This window comes from Macadamia integrifolia, chromosome 8, assembly GCF_013358625.1.
Source record: "Macadamia integrifolia cultivar HAES 741 chromosome 8, SCU_Mint_v3, whole genome shotgun sequence".
NCBI classification, from domain to species: domain Eukaryota; kingdom Viridiplantae; phylum Streptophyta; class Magnoliopsida; order Proteales; family Proteaceae; genus Macadamia; species Macadamia integrifolia.
Window position 1 is genome coordinate 27,377,923 of NC_056564.1, and position 22,644 is coordinate 27,400,566.

At 35.6% G+C, this 22,644-nt stretch overlaps 1 protein-coding gene and 1 long non-coding RNA gene across 3 annotated transcripts; one reads left to right on the forward strand and one right to left on the reverse strand.

The window, feature by feature from the left end:
• Window positions 1-4,207: 4,207 nt before the first annotated feature.
• On the reverse strand, window positions 4,208-5,525 carry LOC122086289 (FCS-Like Zinc finger 1-like). Its single transcript, XM_042655038.1, has 2 exons — window positions 5,060-5,525; window positions 4,208-4,943 (listed from the first exon to the last, which is right to left on the reverse strand). The coding sequence occupies exons 1-2, from the start codon at window positions 5,470-5,472 to the stop codon at window positions 4,760-4,762; spliced, it is 597 nt and encodes a 198-aa protein (XP_042510972.1). The 5' UTR covers window positions 5,473-5,525; the 3' UTR covers window positions 4,208-4,759.
• Window positions 5,526-9,516: 3,991 nt separating this feature from the next.
• Window positions 9,517-14,154, forward strand: LOC122085930. 2 transcript variants are annotated; one of them, XR_006142277.1, is made up of 3 exons: window positions 9,517-12,565; window positions 12,672-13,639; window positions 13,715-14,154. It is a non-coding gene; the product is annotated as an uncharacterized LOC122085930 (long non-coding RNA). The 2 variants fall into 2 exon arrangements; XR_006142276.1 differs by having other exon boundaries at window positions 9,517-13,639.
• Window positions 14,155-22,644: the final 8,490 nt, after the last annotated feature.

The following is a 22,644-nucleotide window of genomic DNA, read 5'->3' on the forward strand; positions in this document are numbered from 1 at the left end:
ATTTTTTAACACAACATGGAGTAGCTGGATCTTCGATACACTTCTATATCCAAATTTAAATCCGGTTATTTTGTTCAACTCATTGTTAGCAAATATGGGTATTGGGTAGGATGAAAAGTCGGGTATAATTCTATCACCCAAAAAGAAAAACCGGATATAATAAACAATGGATTGAATAAAAAAAAATCATAGTCCCCTTTGTCTCTCTTCTACTCGCATAATATTGTGTGGCAAATATGTCATTTCATAGGATAGGGTAAGAGAGATAAACACATGAGTCACTAGGGTCTGATACACGTTTATAATAATTCACCATAAAAAATAGACATATATTCAAAGTATTGCATATTTATATTATTTAGCATATTAAATAAAAATAATATGTAGAATATGCAAAACAATGACAACTCAACCTTATCTCAATTAAATGTGGTCGCCTATATGGATTCTTACCCTCTAATAATATGAAAATATGAATTTATAAAAAAGAAACCTCCCAACTGAAATAATATAATAACTAACCGCATACTCAAGAAATTTATTACATCCAATTGAAAAAATAAAATAAAAAAATCAAGTGAATTATACCATTGTTGCATGCAGATGCTGAACAATAAGAGGGAAAAGGATACAATTAACGCATTGATTGAAGACGAAAACCCCAACAGTAGGCAGTGGGTAAGGACAATTGTGAACCAAGTAAGGTTTTTTCTTAGAGAAGACATGATGATTCGAGTCATTTGAGTCAAGCAAATAAAGCTTTGAAGAATATTGAAAGAACCAACATTTTGAGAAAATTATTTATTGAATGGTTGAGTAAGGGGGGAAGTGTGAAATTATGAAGGGTTGAGCATTACGATATATAATTTTTTTTTTATAAGAATATAAAAATTATTTCTAGGCATGTATGACTATGGATACAATCCATCCATCTTTATCATTTTTTGAACATCTTGTAATAATGTGCGCAGCTCTTTTTTTTTTCTTTCATCATTCCTTAGGAGTGACCATAGGCCACTAAGATGGCATCCCAATAAGGTGGCTAGGGGTGAAAGCGAGCCCCAAAGAGGACGACAGTAGCAATTAAGCTCTGCAAAAGCTAAAGAAAGTCCCGAACTCAAGACCAAAACCCAAATCTAGAGTGCAGCTCATTTGCTTGCTATTGGAGATTTATTTTACTTTTAAATCCATTAAACCCATACATTTTTGGACTCTATGATTTAGGTAAGTACAGCAGTGTATCTTTATAGTTCAACCGTTAAAGAGTTGGAGTATGTTTTGACTAAATCAACTTATTGAGACGAAAACGGTCACAAAGATCTCCTAAACTTAACCGTTTTACAATCTAATTGTAATTTATATCAGAATCTTCTTCTTGTAAATTGATCTACAAGAAATGATATTTTAATATTTCAGCTACACATGCACGCAATGGAACTTGTAATAGTTTGATCAGAAGATCTTCCCATTAAAAGGTGAATCAGATCTTACAGCTTGGATGGTGGAGAGAGAGAGAGAGAGAGAGAGAGTAAAAAACTGAAATTTTAATGTTGACAACCACACATGCATGCACTGCTTCAAATTTCTCTCATAAATAAAGCGTAAGGGAAGGGATCTCTAGAAAACCCAGAGAAAAAGGGGGGGGGAGAGAGAGTAAAAAATGCTGCCATTGTAGAGGTCTGTTTTTGAACTATGGGCATGCCTTGTATGGTGGAAACATAGGTTTTTTTTGTCTTTTGGGATGAATATATGAGACTTTATTAATAAAAATTGTATTGTTTGTAGGTTGCAGGTGCGTCAAGGGTGATGCATCTCATGAGCTTTTTGCTGTTATATTTTTCTGTTCTCGTCTTTCTCTCTTCTTTTTAAGTGAAAATTTATTTTTAAATTACTGGTCATTAATTTGAAAGATTCTTGATCAGTCAAGTAAAACAACACACTTGTGAGTGAGTTGTGTGGGTGAGACTAAAGCTACGTCTTTCCATGGATTATCTTATTAATTAATTAATTGCTCCATTAGAATCTAGGAGATTCGTGAATCCATAAACCAATCTCTCAACATTTTAAAGCTAGAATTAATATTGTATTTATTTTTTAATGAAAAAACTCATTGTGGGTCGTAAAGTTTTCAATAGATTTTCCAGTGGAAATCAATGAAATGATGAGCTATGGCCATCAAAACATGGCCTAAAAGAAAAAAGCAGAATTCTTAGTACGGTGATTGCCACTTATGTGATCTCAATTTAAATTTGTTCATGTTTCCTCAAAAGAAAATCATTTCTTTTATTAAAAAAGAAAATCATTAGAAAACCTCTTTATAAATCATTTCTTTTATTAAGGATTAAAAAAAAGGAAAACCTTTGATGTTTGCAATGTATATCCTTAGAGGTGCAAACCCAACCCTGGGTTCACAGGGCTTAGCCCAAGCCCGAGGTTGGTTGGTTGGGATCAAGATTTGCAATCTTAGGGTCCGTTTGATTTTGTTTCTTGAAACATGTTTTCTGTTTTCTTGAGTTTAGAAACAGAAAAACACCTTAAAAACCGTTTCATTTTTCTGTTTCTTTTCACTTGTTTATGGAAATAGAAATACAAATTTATACCTATTTCTGTGTCTAGAAACATGAGTCAAACTTGTTTTTCTGTTTCTAGAAACAAGTGGGAGGGACAAAAATTGTGAAAAATCTGATACTTCACTCAACCCACCCCAAGCCCAACCCATTGTTGAAAATTTTCGCTATTCAAATGCAGCGATTCCAACCTAATTGTACGAAACTCACAGTTTTGGATTGCCTTCATCCTTCTGAAGCTCATCTCCACGAAACATACTTGCAACTCCTACATCATGCCTTCACTTGTGAGTTGCATACCTACAATGTCGTCACTCGTGTCTTGGACTTGACTACACTGTTGAAAACGTTTCTAGAAATAGAAAAATCAAACACATTTTTATAATTCCAAAAAACATTTCTTAAAACAAAAAAGAAAAAAACCGTTTTTGTTGTTTCTAGACACAGAAACAGTAGAAACAAAATTAAACGGCCCCTTAGGATCAGTTTGGATTAATATCAATTCATTATAGATCAGAATCGCTCTAGATGAGATGGATTTACCTTTTTCTTTTTTGTAACAAGTTTTTGTTACTTTTTATTTTTTAGTCGTACCAGTGTGGATTGATATCGGATTGGTCAAGACTTGGATCGCCCAGGCCCGGTCCTAGTCCTATGGACTGAGAAAAGGATGGGCATGGCATTATTTTTGTTATTTTCATTTTAATTAAAAAAAATCTAATTATATATGTTAATGTATTAAATTAATAGTATATATTAAACTATGCTACTTAGTCCATGGCTTATATTACATATACAAATAGAGCAGGGTTGGGCCGGACTCAACCGAGTTCAGGCTGAAAAGCCCAGCTTAGGCTCTGTAACTTTCACGTGGGCTTAGGGTCTCTAAGCAAAACATGCACCTCTATTCATTCTAGGGCAATTTACATCAACCTCCCCTCGCGTTTGCCTGTATTATGTCCTCCCCCTCGAATTTCGTTTATTACATTTAAACTCACATATCCTAACACCATCAGATTGATTTTAGTTTTGAAAATGAAAATACCTAATTGCCCCTAATCATGTAAATCCAACTTAAAATTACTATTACACCCCTTTTTACATTTATGAAACTAGAACCCCTAAAATGTCCAAAATCTCACCTAACCAAAGAGAAGAGGAACTTACCTTGTCCCGTGAAGGTGGAGCTCGCTGCATTTTCCAGCAAATAGTGTAGCATTCTCCAAAATTTTTTCACTTCACCAGATTAGGGGCAATTAAGTCTTTATCTTCAAAACTAACGTCAGTCTAACGATGTTAGGATTTATGGATTTAAATGTAATAAAAAAAATTCAAGGGAAAAAGACGTAATATAGACAAACCAGAGGGCAGATTGATGCAAAATGCCCTTCACTCTATTTTGTTCTCCATTGAGTCACAAAACGGTGACTCTTGCCCTTCTTCGACTTCTCTCTATCTTCCCTCATCTCTCAAGTCTGGCCCAATCTGTCTCTTGCATACACAGCCGTAGATTTTTTTCTTCCCTCAAATTTATCTAATCTTCTTTGGAAAAAGTTTTCCCTTACCAATTTTCTATTATTTAGTTCTACAGTCATTTATTTATTTTTTTGTAAAAATCCATTCTATTGCAAAGGCAGGCAAGAATAAATCATTCTCTGACTACAAGACCAATCTTTCTTAGACGCCAACGTTGCCATAGACAAGGCCTTCTTGGTTTCTCAAGAAATACAAAAGAAAGGAAGAGCTTGGAAAATGAGCTGCGAGAAACCAAATATCCTTCAAGATACCTGAGATGGCAATGGGAGTAGCCTGAGGTCAGGAATATATACACAGTTGGGATATCAAACATGGCACGAAGAGGGGTTCCTTCATCGCAGCTCAACTTCTTATAACCCAAAGGGAGAGGGTTCCAATTATGATCATGAGACTGCCGATGAAGATAATGGCCATGATAAAAATCTTTATTATTGATTGTCATGAACTCGTGCCAAGCTGATTAAGCGAGAAAAAACTCATCAATGGGGGGGTCCAAGCTCTTCGATTAATGAAGACTAGGTCATTCCGAGCGATCCAAAACATGACACTCGATCAACTAGTTTTGAGCCTTGAATTCTGAAATTTGGGAAGATCAGGACCGAATCACCTTTCCCAATTTGCCAAAGCAATCCTATTTAGATTTCGTTTCAGTAATTTCAAGCAGCAGTGACCGTGCCCGTCCGTAGAGTAGGAGAAGTAGAACAAGTTTTCTTCTTCTTCTGTTCCTTCCTCCTCAGGCCCTTAATTGAACCAGCAGAGAGATTCCAGTTCGTCTCCTTAGCTTCATCTATCTCTATCTGCTCTTGCCTGCACTCCTCGCTACAGAATGGAGTGTCCCCTCTGCAACCAAAATTTGCCCCCATCAATCTAATAGCCCACATCAACAAAAAAAGAAAAAGAAAAAGAAAAAATATTCTAATAAAGGGTTTAGTTCTGAGACTCATTTGAGTTCTAACCTGTACATGAAGATGTCTCTATTATCACGGAGAGGCTTGTTGCAGAGGTAACAAGCTTCAAGGAAATGAGGCTGCTGATGATGCTCTTCGAATCTACTACTTTCATAGAATCTCGGAGAAGAGAGAGCCTTGTAGCTACCCCTTCTTCTCATCGAAGCACTGAAGCCAGACGATCTCATTAGAAGCTGAAGATGATGATTCCCTGAGAACCCAGCTTCCATATCCGCCAGAGAAGCAGGACCATCGTCTTCCTCAATAAAAGTGAGTCTCCTTGTACTACCTTCCATGACTGATAATAGACTCAGATGCAGAGAGAGAGAGAGAGGGAGGGGTGACTTATGGAAAAAGGGTGGATGGGCGGATACTTTATAAGGCGTTGGTGAGAGAATTTGGGTTTCGGCATCTCTCACCATTTTTGGCAAACAACTGAGGGTTTCAGCACCTCTCACCTTGCAATATCAGCATACCGCTCTCTTTTCTATCAAGAAAACAAAAAGCATGTCGCTCTCTTGGTCAATTAAGTAAACGGGAGGTCAGGTTGGTAATGTAATGACCCTTAACTTTAGCCTCAAATTACTGAAATGCTACAATTCATTACTGATGGATCTGAATCGAACGGTCCAAGACAGTTACCAAAACAAACCCCAAAAACTGACCTGCAACCAGGAACCACCGGTCCCACCCCGTTCGCCAAATCGTACGAGCAGAGGTTCACCAACCCGGTTAGGCGGTCACTTTATGTCGACACCGCGTCTTCTCTTTTTTTTTTTTTTTGTCGTTTTCCCCTCTCCAAAATAAATAAAAAAAATGGTAGTTTTGGGGCATGGACCCACATCCCATAACCATTGAATACGGCATGGGCCCAACCCATTAAGCCCCCTCTCTCTCTCTCTCTCTCTCTCTCTCTATGGGCTCTACTTCAGAGGTGTTTTTTACCCCAACCCGGGTAGCACGCCAGCGGCTGCCCGTCCTGCCCGTGTTGTACACGTGTATCCTCAAATGTTTCACCAGCGCAGCCCTTTTCTGTGAAATTACAAAGTGGCGCTCAACTGTAGGATATTGAACTTTTATGTTTTTTGGCAGAAGGATATATGAACTTCTGCTACCTACGTTCTTGGAGTGGGACTGTGGGAGCCAGCCCCTCATTGCGCAGAGGGTGTTCATTGTGCATGCCCCCGGCGCATAATGGTAATTTGAACTAACCATGAGGGCACATTGGGAAATTGTGGGAAAGAGGGTCCTAATTGGCTAAATTAGCACATTTGCTAAATTGCGAATTAGGATTGATTGATATATTATTATTATTATTATTATTTTTTGGATACTTCCATAATTTATTGGGAAAATGATTTGTCTGAAAAAATGATTGATTCGTATCTATAAAATAAAAAATGATGTCTCTGTAAATGCTTTTTCGTGCACTCTTTCTATTAATCTTTGTCATTTGATTATTGATTCAATTTATGGATCAATGAAGAAGTAGTTGAAAGCATTGATTATATAGGGTAAAACTATCTTTTCACACTCTTGTAGAAGCGGCACAATTAGGAACCTTTTTTTTTTTTCGAAATCTCTTTGTTTAGTTCAGAGACAATAGAGAGTGGACGTGCTTGCTTCTCTCTTTATATATATATATATATATTATGATGGATTTTTCATCACTTTCATTTTGTTATACTATAATTTTTCTTGTGATATATTCTTACTAATTTTTTTAATTAACTAAAGGATCAAAACGGGAATTAAAATTTCAAATTTAGTGCTTTTTAGCCTTGTTGCTCACACCAAGGGGCGATCAAATGGCTGTAGACTAATTAAAAAAAAAAAAAAATCCAAACGTTAGATTGCTGGGTCCCACCAAGAAATAAAAAGTATCAACAAATAATGGCTGCCCAGGGGTTAGCCCACAACAATCCATTGGTTTGGATCTCTTGGAGTTGGGCCGGCCCACTGATTCACTGGTTTGGAGTCCCTTTAAAGTTTTCGTCAAGTTCATGAACTTAAAAATTATTGGAATTTTTGATAGTGACAGAGATTCGCTTTGGTACCCTTCTAGATAATATCTAATAAAATAATAATCCATAATGATAAATTTTTTATAAGAATCTATTTGATTCCACACAACGGAAAACTCGCAATTTTGGTATTTAGTAGTTGGTAATTTTTTAAGTTCTAATATATTATATTTAAAATGTTATTCCTCTTTAACAATGTTAATATACAATAAATATATGTCATCATCTTATACATTTTCTTCAGGAATCAAGTTTCAGTATTTAAACTATCAATATTTTCAATTCCCTCATGATATATATATATATATATATTTATATTATGAATATTTATTGGCAAGTTGACCTAATTGAAAAAGGGGAAATCTAATTATAATTATAGGTTACGATTAGGTTTGTAACTTTTGTCTAATTCCGCCATATGGAAGAACGATGTTACAAATTTGATCCTTGGATATTTAGGAAATTGTCTAATTTGGCCCTTGTAAAATTTCAGTTTCATATTCAATTATTTACTCCCCCATTTAATGTCATATCCTTTTGTGTATATCCATACACCCTCCTAACCCAAGGGGATAGCGCAGTTGGTGAGCAACGAACTTGGTACGAGCTGTAAACTCGAACGTCCTAAGTTCGACTCCCACTAAGCACACCTTGGGCCACTCAAACGGGGGTGTTTAATGCTCTCCACTGCTTTCAGTGAAAGTTGAATGGTTCTCATTCAACTCCCGTATGACTCGGTCCATGCGATTGTGGGGTCAGTATGGACCCACGGGACTAGTCAGGGCAAAGGCCTGGATACCCATCACTAGCAAAAAAAAAAAAAAATTTCAATACACCCTCTTTAGACTATAATTCTAACTTACCACATGGTGACCTCTAAGTAGACTGAAACATCAAACGTGAATAGAAGACCTTGGATATAAGCTCACACATGAGTGAAAGTTGAATGGTTCTCATTCAACCTCCGTATGACTCGGTCCATGCGGTTGTGGGGTCAGTATGGACCCACGGAACTAGTCAGGGCAAAGGCCTGGATACCCATCACTAGCCAAAAAAAAAAAAAAAAAAATATCAATACACCCTCTTTAGACTATAATTCTAACTTACCACATGGTGACCTCTAAGTAGACTGAAACATCACACGTGAATAGAAGACTTTGGATATAAGCTCACACATATGTTTAGAACCATCTAAGCTGCCACATAGCAGCTAGAATTATGGGTATGGTCATAGTTTATTCAATATGCCTAGTAAATTTTTGTGTTAGTTTATTTACCCCAAAATTTTTATTTATTTATTTATTTTGACAATAATTATTAGGTTTCCCTCTCAAATGTATCTAATAGCATTATACAATACTAGTGTATGAATTCCTCCCCCCATGTATAGAACCCAAACTTTTGTTTTCAAATGTTACAACAATTTGCACCAACTAGTCAGAGCTTATAAAAATACCAATTGATTTGCTTTCTTGAGTGCTTCCCACCCTCCCCTCCCCTCCCCTCCCCTCCCTCTTTAGCATTGTTTGCATATTATCATATATATAAATTACAATAAAATACCTTCAATCATCACAATTAATCCATGTAATTGTATACTCTTCATTCACACTTAATGCAGTAATGCTCCATGGTAGTTAGCGGCATATAACTCATTTCATTTGTGTCTCTTTCATTGTGTCTTGTTTGTGTGTCCATCTCTTCTTCGTGTTGTTTATTAGAAAACAACAATACCATTGCCCCCCTAAGACAATTCATTGTGTAAATAGCAAAGGTCAAAATCACAAGAAGTATTTCCACCACCTATCACCTCACGCCAAAAAGAAAAAGTTGACACGAGTAGCAATTTCTTATACAACTTATCAAATAAATACAAACATGACATCAAGTCATTGGAAACTCTCGACACATGATAAACTTTCATAAGCTTAAACCTAATTGATAGTAGATTTGATGTGGTTAAATTTCTTTTAAATTTGCCTTATTTTTTTAAGATGAATAAATCAATATTAAAACAAAATTAGAAGGATAAGAAAACTTAAAAAAATTTTGCGCTTGGTCAAAACAAAGAGAAACCAATAACATCTAAGTAGTTGCTTTTTTTATTTTTTTTTATTTTTTATTATTATTAGTAATTTTAACCTCAACCAAGTGTTGCACATTAATCCCTCAGTTTAGACATCATTAGATTTTGGTTTTAAGCCACAAGACTATAATAGAACTCAAAGTAGTTAGGAAAAATTGCAATGCCACCCCCTGGACATTTCGAAACATCAAAGACACTCCCTAAAAATTCAAATAATTTCAAATTAATCCCTGCTGTTAGCAAACACAGTTATGTGGTAGAATTTCTGATTTTTTTTTTCAAAATACCTAAAACACCCCCATATGGTTTGAAAGGACAATATTACCCCCTTTCCCTTCTTCTACACTCTCACTCTAAATCCCCAAACCGAGAAGGAAGAGAAGAAACAGTCGTCGCTTTCCTCTGAAACCTGTAACTACCGTCATCACCTCTCCCCTTCGGCGTGAGATCGTGGGCTCCTCTCCCCTCCGGCATGCTACCGTGACAAGGTATTTCCTTTAATGGCTTGCCATCTTAGATCTATCTCTCTCTGGTTCGTCGCCATTGCCATCTCAAGGGGGTTCGTCCCTTGGCTTCATCTCTGAGTTGATCTTCACTGAACACACGATCGAAGGGGTTTCCCTGATTTTTCATCCCTTTGCTACCTGTTAGACGGTCGAAGAAGGAAGAAACTCAAAATTTTAAGAAGCCCTCTTCCTTTCCAGTCGACTGAAACTCAAAATTTCATCTTAGGTTTGGTGGTTTTTTGTTCTCTTTTTCGTTTACTTACTACCTTCAATAGCTTGATTTTCATCTTAGGTTTGTTGTGTTTGAATTGAAGTGGATTGAACAGTGTAACACATGAAAAATCGATCAAATTGAATTCAAAATTTTAAGAAGCCCTCTTCCCTGCTAGTCGACTGAAACTCAAAATTTCATCTAAGGTTTGTTGGGTTTTTGTTCTCTTTTTTGTTTAATTACTACCTTCAATAGCTTGATTTTCATCTTAGGTTTGTTGTGTTTGAATTGAAGTGGACTGAACTGTGTAATCTATGTAAAATCGATAAAATTGATTTCAAAATTAAAAAAAGCCCTCTTCCCTGCTAGTCGACTGAAACTCAAAATATCATCTCAGGTTTGTTGGGTTTTTTTTTTTCTCTTAAGCTATTTAATTACTACATTCAATAGCTTGATTTTCATCTTAGGTTTGTTGTGTTTGAATTGAAGTGGACTGAACTGTGTAATCTGTGTAAAATCGATCAAATTGAACTGAATAAAATGATAATGGATCTCAATGTGCATGCCCACTTGTAAATATTCCATCAAGCTCAAATGCATATTCTCCCTTGGTTGTTACAATTTGAAGAAGTAAATTCTGTGAGTGGGGCTTTACTAGTGGATAGTGTTTCATGTTTTAAATAAGTTGACAGTTTATTCATGTTAATTTGCTTGGATTCTTGTGGTGGTCTCAGTTTTCCCTCACCACATTTTTCAACAGTTCTTATTCACTTTTGATGGATATGAATCTTTTAGAATGCTGTAACTTGGGAGTAAAAGGATAATATCTGTTTTGTGTTGTTTGAGAAACATGTATCACTTGTAATTGTTAGTTTTTTATTTTTTTTATTAGTTGGTTGATATTTACAATCCAATCATTAGTATTGATGAATATTAAATACTATTACTAATTTTATCTGTTTTCACATTTGATTTTCTTCAACAATGACGGTTAAGTATGCTATCCAATACCATTGGAGTTGGAAGACGGTTGTTAAAATTGTCGACCCAAACATATTTGGACACTTGGACATGGTGTATGACATCTACAATGAACTCATCACACATGTCCCTGTGGGTCACAATGTAGTTTTCAAAGTAAAATGCATACTACCAAACAATGAGATAAGGGAGGTAACAGATGATCCATCAGTGTATGAATTGTTTGGTTTGTATAGTTATGATATGATAAATATGTATGTAGATGACATTGTTCACAACAAGTCTGCAACAAATGAAGTTATAGTCAACTAGTTCCCTAGCAGTCTAGTTAATGATAGAGATGGTGAACTTGATGATGAACCTGCTGGATAATGTCAATAGCCTCTATAACCATATAGTGCTGGTTTTGGTCAGAGTAGAGGGAAAATTGTTATATGTGGGACTGCTACTAGTGCTAATAGTAGTGACAGTGGAAGTGGAAGTGCTATTGCTTGTACTACAACTATTGTTAGGGGAGGTAAAGGTACCATGACTATTGCAAAGTGTAGGAGCACTGCTACTTCTAATGGAAGAACTAGTAGCAGAAGTGAAGCTATTGGTAAGAAATTGAGAGGGTCTGATGAGGTTGTCAGGGCTGTTAGCAAGAGCAATGTATGTTCGGATGACTCTATGGTTGAATCTGATGAAGATTGAAAAATGGGCAACGAAGAAGTGTGGGATGATGAAAGTGAAAGAGAAGATGGTCAGAATGGCAGTGAAGCTACATAGGCTGAGGATGATGGGTGTGGGAAAAATGCTAAGGATTCTATTGATGATGTCCTATCTGGATATGAATCTGAAGAGTGTTATAGTAAAATTGGTGAACAGAACTATGTGGGTGAAAGTGGCAAAGTGAAGTTAGCTGAAGGTAATATGTATGGAAGTGTACACCAATTTAGGGAAGCTTTGAGAGAGCACATACTGTAAGAGGGGTTTGATATTATCATACTGAAAAATGAACAAGCTAGAGTTACAGTTATATGCAGAGCACCAAACTGATTATGGAGATTACATGCTTCACCACTATCAGATGGTGTCACCTTCATGATAAAGATGTATAACCCAATTCATACATGTATTAATGCAATCAAGAATAAGTCTGCTACATGTAGATGGATAGCAACGAAAATTCTTCAACAGTTAAGGGTTGAGCCATAAATGAACATAGAGACCATGGTTGATCATATGCAGAAAACATATAGTTTTCAGTTCAACTACACCAAGCTGTATAAGGCATGCAAGATTACCCAAGAAATTAATGAAGGAAGCCATTCCAAGTCGTATGCAAAATTACTTGCTTCTGATAGGTTTGTACTTGAGAAGGATGATGGAAGTATTTTTAAGCTTCAGTTTGAGACCGGGAATCGTATGTCAGATAATCCGATTTTTAAAAGATTGTTCATTTGTTTTGATGTTTGCAAGAAGGGTTTCTTGAGAGGATGTAGACCATTCATTGGTCTTGATGGCTGCCACCTCAATGGCATATATGGAGGAGTTCTGTTGAGTGCAATATCTGTTGATGAGAATAATGGTGTTTTTCCTATTGCATATGGTGTAGTTGAAGTTGAGCGTAAGAGCAGCTGAATGTGGTTTTTGAATAATTTACGAGATGTTTTACTAGATGAAAGTGATGATATGTCACTCACATTAATGTCAGACAGACAAAAGGTATATGTATATATATATATATATATATTTAATCTTTGTGTAATCAAATCTGTATTTCGTAATTACTCATTTTTATGTCCTATCATTTTCCTTATGTGTTGTGTAGGGACTGTCAGATGTAATTTTCACAGTCTTCCCTTATGCTCACTAAAGAATTTGCAGTAGGAATTTATATCAAAACCTAAAGGCAAGGCACTCTGGTATGCTATTGACACTACATTTTTGGGCAGCCTCACAAGTTTTAACTAAACATCAGTTTCAAAAGAAAATGAATAGCATCAATGAGATTAATGAGATTAAAGAGAAGATATATTTGTATTTGAATAAAAACCCTCGAGGATGTGGTCAAGGTATGCCTTTGATGTAGGAACAAGGAGTGATCATATCATGAACAATATGACTGAGTCATTTAATCAATGAGTTGAGACTTAAGGGGCAAACCCATTCTCACATTGGTTGATCAGCTAAGGATGAAACTAATGGGTAGATTACATAGGAGTATGAGAAGGCATCCATGTAGGAGGGTAAAGTAACATCAAGGGTTATGGTGAAGTTGAACAAGGTTCAACAAAAACAAGGCAATGTAGGTGTCAACTAGCTTGTGAAGGTCAATTTGAGGTATTAGATAAATTTGAAAATAGATTTGTGGTTAATCTGAAAGATTACAAATGTGATTGTAAAGCTTGGGAAACTACTAGTATACACTGTCTCCATGATGCAGCTTCTATATCATACATAAGGGGAGAGTTGATCAACTACTGTGATCCATTTTTCACTATTGGAAAATACATGGAGACATACAAACATATGATTCATCCACTTTCAGATCTGGAAGGGTTGAAGGATGATGTTCCTAATGAGAGAGTACTACCACCAAACCTAAAGAGGTTACTAGGTATACCTCACAAACTCATGAAAAGAGAACCAGGAGAAACACCTCCTTCAGACTTCAGGAAGAGATCATCATCCATTAGGTGTGACATCTGCAAGAAGGAAGGACACAATAAGAGGACATGCCCAAGGGTTGTAGATGCTGAGCAGGATGGATGTACTAGTAAAAAGAAGAGTATGTAGGTAAATGCAACTCACTTTCTTTATTTAGTTGAAACTTGTTTAATAAATATCTCATACTTATTTTATGTTGTGTAGAAGAAACAAAAATGAGAGAGTCAAGATGAGATCAGCACATCTCAACGAATGACTAGATCACAGACATCTATGGCTAGCACAATTGGGTGTTTACAGGACAAGGTATTGACCAAGCAAAAGACCAATCGAGCAAAGAGGACAGCAAGGGAGTAGGGGAAGAAATAAAGCACAAGCAATTTGGATGTTTTAATTAAGCAGAATAAAACAATGATGTGTTAATTAACATTTTTTGAGTTTAAGACAGTTGGGTGTTTCCTTATGGTTTTGGATGTGTTTGACGGATTTACTTTTTAGGATTATTTTTATTTCATACTAGACATGGTTATATGGAATACGTTATGAACTGGTATTCATGGATATGTTTTGGATGTTTCCTTATAGTTCTGATTGTAATGAAATATATTGGTTTCAATTGTGTAATGTTACAAGTATTTAATTAAGATGTTGTCCATTTAATATTAGACATGGGATGTCAATTTGGTATTTTTTACATGTATATATTAATGTCATTTTATAGCCAAAATTTTGCCTATTTATGGTCAGAATTGGTTGAAATGTACTAGTTTTAGGAACTCATCATAATGATGGCCATTTATCCATCAAAATGCTGCCCATTCAATTTGAGGGTCATGATTAAAGTTAACCAACAACTTAGTAACAAAAACAGATAAGGAACGTTTTCATTAAGTTCAAACAAGTACAGACTCGACGCAACTTCACTATTAAATATTATAAGGTCATTTTTTTACACACAACACTAAACAGACCACCACAAGTACACCAATTACAATCTTCATCGTTTCATACGCTTTCTCTAAATGCTTAATTCTTTTCTTCAATGCATCAATCTCTCTTTCATCTGTTGATTTTGGATTCTTTCACCAACAACGAGAATTTGTTAATTAGTTGCCTAAGATAAATGTCTTGGTGCAGCTATAGGATCACACCATGAGAAAAATTGACATCCTTTTGGTGCTTCAGGGTAGCAGTTGTATAACATGTTTGGGTTCGAACTAGACTCTGAAATTCGCACCAATGCCCTTTTGGGTTCGGGACATTTGCATCTTATGTTCACATACCTTAACCCACTTTGGTTGCTGTCATTAACACTCGTGGTAGACATCGGTTATCTGCAAATTAAACATAGTAAAATGAGAGAATAGCAAAAATACTAAAAAATTTAAGGGTAATTTACAGCGCCACCCCCTGGAGACTGTCAGTATTATAGGAACACCCCCTCACTTTCACCAAATTAGACTCAGACCCCCTACCGTCAGTCACTGTTATGGAATATACCTTATATGCTGATGTCATCTATTATATTTTTCTTTTAATACCAAAATACCCTTTCTAAATGTTAACTACCTAAAATACCCATTTATGGTATTATACCCTGTTCCCCAAATTGAGACCTAACCCATTCCCAATCTCCGTGAAGAGCAGCGGCGATCGATCTCCGTGAAGAGCAGCGGCGATCGATCTCCGTGAAGAGCAGCGGCGATCGATCTCCGTGAAGAGCAGCGGCGATCGATCTCCGTGAAAAGCAGCGGCGATCGATCTCCGTGAAGAGCAGCGGCGTTTACCGGAACTTTTGGAAGAGCAGCGGCGTTTACCGTGAAGAGCAGCGGCGCCGTTGTTGGGTTCTGAATTCTTCCTTTTCCCTTCCTTGTTGGGAAGAAATGGCCTTGAGAGATTTCTGATGAGTTGGGGAAGAAAGCAAATACCCAATTTCAGTTCAATTACCTCTCAGGTTTAGTTTTTTTTTTTTTTGGAATATTTTTCCTTCGTTTAATGTGCTCTTGAGCTTCTTCCAGGTTGAAGTTGCTGCAACTCAGGCTCACAGTTTTTTTTTTTTTTTCCTCTCTCTCTCTCTCTCTCTGTTTTTCTATCTAATTTTTCTGTCCTCTGCTCAAACTTAACGTATAGGTTCTATATTTCTATTGGTTGCAAGAGAAATAAAGGTCAAAAAAAATTCTTTTCGTGAAGAGCAGTGGCGATCGATCTCCGTGAAGAGCAGCGGAACCGGTGATAGATGGCGACATGGAAGGAATCACGGCGGAGCTTCTAAAGACATGGGGTTATGGCAAGATCGATACTTGCAATCTCCAAATTGATTTCATCACAACCCTTCCGGCAAAGGCGACGACGGCGGATTTCATCACAAGCCTTCCGGCGTTCCTCAAGGCTTTTCAGATTAGCGGCTACGAACCCCCTTCCGGCGACTACGGCGGTAGCAACAACAGAGATTCCTTCACCTCGGCCATGGAGAGAGAGTGATACAGAGATAATGAAACGGTATACGTGTGAAGAGAGGGGTATTTTTGGGATAATAAGATAAGGGTGTTTTACTTATAAGGGTTAAAATGTCATTTCATAGCATCACTTAACAGAGACTGACGGTAGGGGGTCTGAGTTTAATTTGGTGAAAGAGAGGGGGTGTCCCTATAATAATGGCATTCTCTAAGGGGTGGCGCTGTAAATTACCCAAAATTTAATGAGTTGCTAAAAATGAGGGATATCGTTTCGAACAAAACCCAACAAAACAAGAGAAATCAAGGACTGAAGTGGCTGGTTTGTTTATAAGATCATGTAATCTTAGAAATTGAAGCTGATTGGACTCATTACAGGGTAAGTAGTCCAATTTCGGTGACTTGGCCTGTTATGAAGAGTTCTACTACTTCATGCATTGTTTTCCTAATGCATACAACTTGTAGAAGTTGACCCCAATAATATTTACGTAGTAGAAATTTGAGCATGATTTCTTATTTCCCCCTCCGATTTCAATCACAGAAACACAATAAAAGTAATAAGAAACAGTAAAAGAAGATTGTAAGTTAGAGATCATCACTAAATTTTGAAGAATAATTTGGATTTTTTGGAGTTTGATTCTAATCAAAAGATATCTAGAATCGGGAATATTTAAACCATTGAAGAGTGGGCAATTCCCCCATAGAGGCGTTTTATTTTTTTTTAAGAAAAGAACCCCAATAATGAGATAATAGAACCCCAAAACCCAATAGTTAGAGAATAGAATCCCAAAATCACAAATTAATTTTGTTTAATCAAGTCTGAATAATTTGAATAGAGATATGAACTATGTAACATGGAAGAAGAACCCTAAAGTTAAGCTCTTACTTACTTTCAAAGATTGAAGAAAAACTCTAAGAGAGCTTACAACCATTGAAGGAAATACCTTATCACGGTAGTACGCTAGAGGGGAGAGGTGATGACGGTAGTTGTAGGTTTCAAAGGAAGGCGACGGCTGTTTCTTCTCTTCCTTCTCGGTTTGGGGATTTAGAGTGAGAGTTTAGAAGAAGGGAAAGGGGGGTAATATTGTCCTTTCAAATCATATGGAGGTGTTTTAGGTATTTTAGGAACAAACTAACAGAAATTCTACCACATAACTGTGTTTGCTAACGGCAGGGACTAATTTAGGATTGTTTGAATTTTCAGGGAATGACTTTGGTGTTTCGAAAAGTTCAGGGGGTGGCGTTGCAATTTTCCCTAGTAACTATTATGAATACTGGGAATCATTACATGTGAAGCATTCTTCACCTTGGTTTTTAAACATAGTGATTATTTTTGTCTATATCTTGGATCCATCTAGTTGCCCCATTAAATTCGGACAAGGTTTTTTTGTTGTTGTAATTTTCATAACATCTTGTGTGTATTTTGATTGTTTTTAATTTTTCCTTAATATATTATGATAGATTTTTTTTTTAAAGAATATATTATGATAGCCATTATACATATAACTAAGTTATTGTATTTTGTTTTCCTCTATGAAAAATATCAATTAAAATTTTTATTTGATTTTTATCAAAGTTCAATATATTGGTTTTTTTTCTTCTTTTTCATTCTTTTTTTTTTTTTTTACAAAACAAATCAAAGGATATACTATTATCACATTGGAATTAAAAATATATATAGAATATTTATCCCCCTCAAAGAAGGAGAAAAGTGGACAAATTTTTTTTGAGCCGTCCGAAGAATTCACTGCATGGATCCGACGGAGGAGAACCCACATGCACGCCCCATACACCCCCTCGTGCTTTCACCGTGAGTGCAGGAAAATTGGCCCAAAATAAACTGTTTGATAACCTTTTTTTATACTTTTTTTTTTTTTGAAAGATACTAGTCACTATGAATAATCTTATCCCCTCCCTCTTTTAGAAAAAAATAATAATAATAAACTGTTCATCCACTTTAAAAAGTATTCCATGAACCAACCTGTTCTGGTGATGGAACTTTCGCCCTGCACAATGTAAGGGGTAAGAAAAGGCCCGTAGGCCCGTAGTGGATTCCAGGAAAAACCTTATGGTGCCCAAGTCAAGAACTCGTGCAACAACAGTAAGATGGGAGAAAGTAATAGTATGCAAGACCGTAAACTTGCCTTCACCTTGATTCCCCTTGCTCTTTTATAGCACGTGATGAGGTAGAGTCGTACTAGGGACGTCCTCTTGATTTGCAAGTTGAGGTCGATTGAAGGATTGTGCCCCAATGGGTTCCCTTCTTTAGTGTGGAGAATCCTCCCCTAAAAGGGAAGTTGCATCAGCTTTTCCCTTTTTAGGGAGAGGGTTGGATCTTCCCTGAATCTCAGGATCCGAAGTTACTTGCATTTTTCTTTTTTTTTTTTAGACGGGTATCCAGTCCTTTGCCCTGACTAATCCCGCAGGCCCATACTGACTCCACAACCGCATGGATTGAGACATACTGGAGTTGAATGAGAATCATTCAACTTTCACTGAAAGCAGTGAAGACACTAAACACCCCGTTTGAGTTTGCTTTTCACGAGTATAGTTAGTTTCCATTTAGGTTAAATAATAAGTTGACGGATACCACCCGTCAACCGCTTGTTGTGTGATAGGTTTTATGCATATCACAACCTATGGCCCAAATAGTTGATACACTCGAAAATGAACCAACCTATGGTCTATGTATTTGGGCTTGAGCATTGAAGAGTTGAAGCTATTGTCAGATATTAAATGGGCTTTCCATGGGTCTTGTGAACCAAGCCAACCTTCTCTCATATGTATCAATGAATTAATTATTAATGCTACCAAGACCAAATTTTACCAATGGTAACCCATGGCCGTGAGTCCAGTGACCACACTCCTTGCATAGGTAATGCAGGTAATCCGCATGCATGGTTTACGACTTCACGTCCGTGAGTTATTGGTGTGAAAATCGTCTATAGTCATTGCATTAGTGTAACAAGCATTGGGTGATTAGGAATTCTTTAAAACGTGTGTTCAGATGCTCTCAATCGTCTGATGTTTATCACACTTCACCACTCGGTGCAGAAGATATAGATTCTATGAGCTTAGCTCAATAGAAAAATGGAACACTCTTAAGCAGTGCATGAATCTGTGGTTTATGAGTATTGGTACATGCATGTTGCCTCCACACCATTCATGTATATGTCCCCTATACATGTTTATTGAACTGATGTAGCTTCTTAATATTGAAAATAATTTTTTTTTTCCGGTAAGAAAGTTTAAAATAATGAATTAAGATTAGAATATTATGTATAATTAACACCTTTGTTTGCTCTTGTGTTAGTGTTTGAGTAAAATGTTCAGAGTTCAGACAAATGATGTCTTATTTTTTTGCTACGTGAGATGTCAAATGGATTAATGAAAAAAAAATACTATTTTTTCTTGAAATATTTCAAAAATTGATGCAATTATAATAAGTTTAGTTTCTTGATCAAAAATATATTTATTGATTATTCCAGTGAAACTAGTCTCAACTTGAAATCGAAATTAGATGAAGGTAGCCCTTAATTGGATGATTTTTATTTTTTAAACTAATTACTTTAGTGGCAGTATAATAAATGCCACTAAAAGTAATTAATTTTTAGTAAAAATAAGTTTAAGCATTAGCAACATTAATACTATATTTAAAAAAAAAAAAAGAAAAAAAAAAAAAGAAAAGAAAAGAAAAGAAAAGAAAAGACAAGAAAAGAAAGAAGAAAGAAAGAAAAGAAAGAAGAAGTAGAAAAAGAAGAAAAAGTTTTCTTGTGGTGATAACAAATAATCATTGAGAACACTAGTATGAAAACAAAGTTATAATAGATGCACTTTCCCTATAAATTTGACAATCTCATCATTAGATTCTATTAAATTCATTAGTAGTTAGGTAAAAATGATGTAAAAGGAGAATATGCATGCCCACAATATTGCAAAATGGGTTCTTGGTTGCACAAACCAAGGGTCTTGGAAATCCTTATTTCATGAGGACTTGCTAGTTTACATCTCTCGTTTTTCGCCTAAAGTGGATGATTACCCATTTTTGGGTTTCCCTTTACAAAATTACCCAAAAAAAGTTTTGGTTAACAAAAATACCCAAAATTAGGTTTGAGTTTACAAAACTACCCACCCAAAGTTTTAGTTAACAATATTACCCAAAATCAGGTTTGGGTTTACAAAATTACCCAAAATAGTGATTTTTCATCTTCCACATATAATCATGTATTTTTTTATGACTAAAACTTTGAATGGGTGGTTTTGTAAACCCAAACTCAATTTTAGGTATTTTTGTTAACTTAAACTTTAAGTGGGTAATTTTGTAAAGGAAAACCTAATTTTGGCTATTTTTGTTAACTGAAACTTTTGATGGGTAATTTTGTTAAGAGAAACCTATAAGTGGGTAATCATGTAATTTTCCCATAGATTTTTCCCCTTTTACTCTGTTTTGCAGCTAAAAAAAAAATAAAAAAAAAAATCTTCCATTTGTTTTTTAAGAAGGATAAAAATGTGAGTGATTTTACAAATGACTAGAATTTCAGATGAGCAATAGACCTCACAAGCATGAATAAGAGCGTTCCACAACAATATTGGATCCTAACCTTTAATTTCGAAGATTTATGTACCGAGACTTAAGTCTTAAACAAGACATACTATCCTACTCACACCTTCCCACATAAAATAGGAAAAGATCATATCTATGATAGTATTGGATGGGTGGAGCGTTGTGCATTATTGGCAGCTTTGGCTGACGGAGGTATTAAGAAAAACCTATAAATAGTTGATATTTAGCACATTTTAAAGGGATGCCAAAGTAATCTAGGTCAAGAAGAAAGGGCTTCCACGCGTGCAATTTCGCTTTTGGAATGATGTTGTGCAAATCTTTTTTCCATAACGAATATTATGTAAGACTCCCCTTTAAAATTAATGGGTGTAGGTTACTGTAGCTTTGAAGAAAAACTTGATCAAGATTATTTAAATTTTTTTTTAATTAAATCCCTAAAACTTACCTTAATCAAGATCCAATAGGATCCAAAGTTCCAAATTCCAATGGTCATGGTTTTATTGGTCCATTGGACCTGGAGTATTCCCATTTTATGACACCATAAAGATGATTAACTATATATAATCTCATAATTATTAATTATATATAATAATAATTAATACAGTGTTAATGATGCTCCCACGAGGAGGCACAACAAAGGTGAAAGCTGTATTATAATGGTGACGTATCATGGCCACTGTTAGTTAAAACGGGAACAGCAAAAAAAAATTGAAACGTCTAGTATGGGGTTTAAACAGATAAAAACGATAAACGGTACGGTAAAAAAAAAGGAAAAGACAAATGGATGAAAACGAACGATACGAGTATTAAACGTGTAGTTTTTAAAAAAACGAAACCAAAAAAACGGTAATATACTCATGCAATTTGAGAGATTATTACCTGTATACATATATCTAATGTTCCAAAAGCTCTGGGAGTCCCAAGATAAAATAGCCCAATGGGCTACAAGAAAATGAGATATTGCTAGCTTTAGTTTTTCCTTATTCAATGGATTATAAGAAGATGAGATCTTTTTCCTATAGATAGTATGGAAGTTAAAAGCCAAAAACCAAGTACTATATTGTCTTCACTCTTCACTTTTACCAATAGTTTTTTTTTAATTAATTAATTTTTTTTAATAAAATTCTTATTTTACCCCAAAAAAAGGGTACGCGTTTACAATGGATTTTTTGCCGTTTTCATTTTTTTCCGTACTGTTTAATAGCATATGAAAAAACGCATTTTAAACGGTAAAAAAATGCAACCGCATTTAAAACGTGTTTTAACTATCAGTAATCATGGCATGGAGAGAAAGGTATTATAATATAATGGCACAAAACAATTGGGATTAGAGAATTGAATTTAAAGAAAGAAAACTTAATTAGTGTCCTTAGCCGTTTCAGTCACGTGTGGGGTTTGGTAACTTTAGACCTGATGATTAATATGAATCATATGCTCTCTTGATATGACACTCTCCCCATAAACTTTCCATGTTCCCTTGGAAGCCTCCAAAAGTAGGATATTTCCTTTTTCTTTAGTGGGATATGTGGGACAATGGGAGTCCTCTTCTAACTTTAAGGTCAAGTAAAGGATATATGTTTTTTAGTGGGAGTACTATTCGAACGATATTTTAAAGTGAATTCCAATTATGGACACGGTTTCTCTTCGAAGTGAGTGAAAGATTACCCTCCCTAAGCCTTACAGTAGAGCCTTATAGTAGGGATATATAGCTTCGTGCATTAAGTATCTCATTTTTTTTTAGATTTATTAGGCAAGTATCAGTATTAATATCCAATAAATATTTTTTAAAATAAGACAAGTTTAAGGCTAGATTAGGTTTCCCTCTTAAGTCCACCACGGATTTAACCCTTAATCAGAAGGAAGAAATTAGATGGCAATGAAGAAGGTACCGGCCAAGGGTTCATTTTGGACCTATAATAATATTTTTTATGTTTCCAAGTATTTGTCCTTGGGCTTGGGGTAATTAATAGTTTTTTTTTCCCTCTCTCTCATGAACTGCCAGAAGGAGACCGTGCATGGCATATTGGTATTACTATAACAGATAGAGAAAAAAAAAAAAAAAAAAACTATTTTTTCTTGAAATATTTCAAAAATTGATGCAATTATAATAAGTTTAG

Coding starts and splice junctions, on each gene's coding strand:
- LOC122086289 (XM_042655038.1), bottom strand. CDS start 5,472: ATGGTGAGAGATGCCGAAACCCAAATTCTCTCACCAACGCCTTATAAA. Junction 4,944..5,059: donor AGAGACATCTTCATGTACAG/GTTAGAACTCAA, acceptor TTTTGGTTGCAG/AGGGGACACTCCATTCTGTA.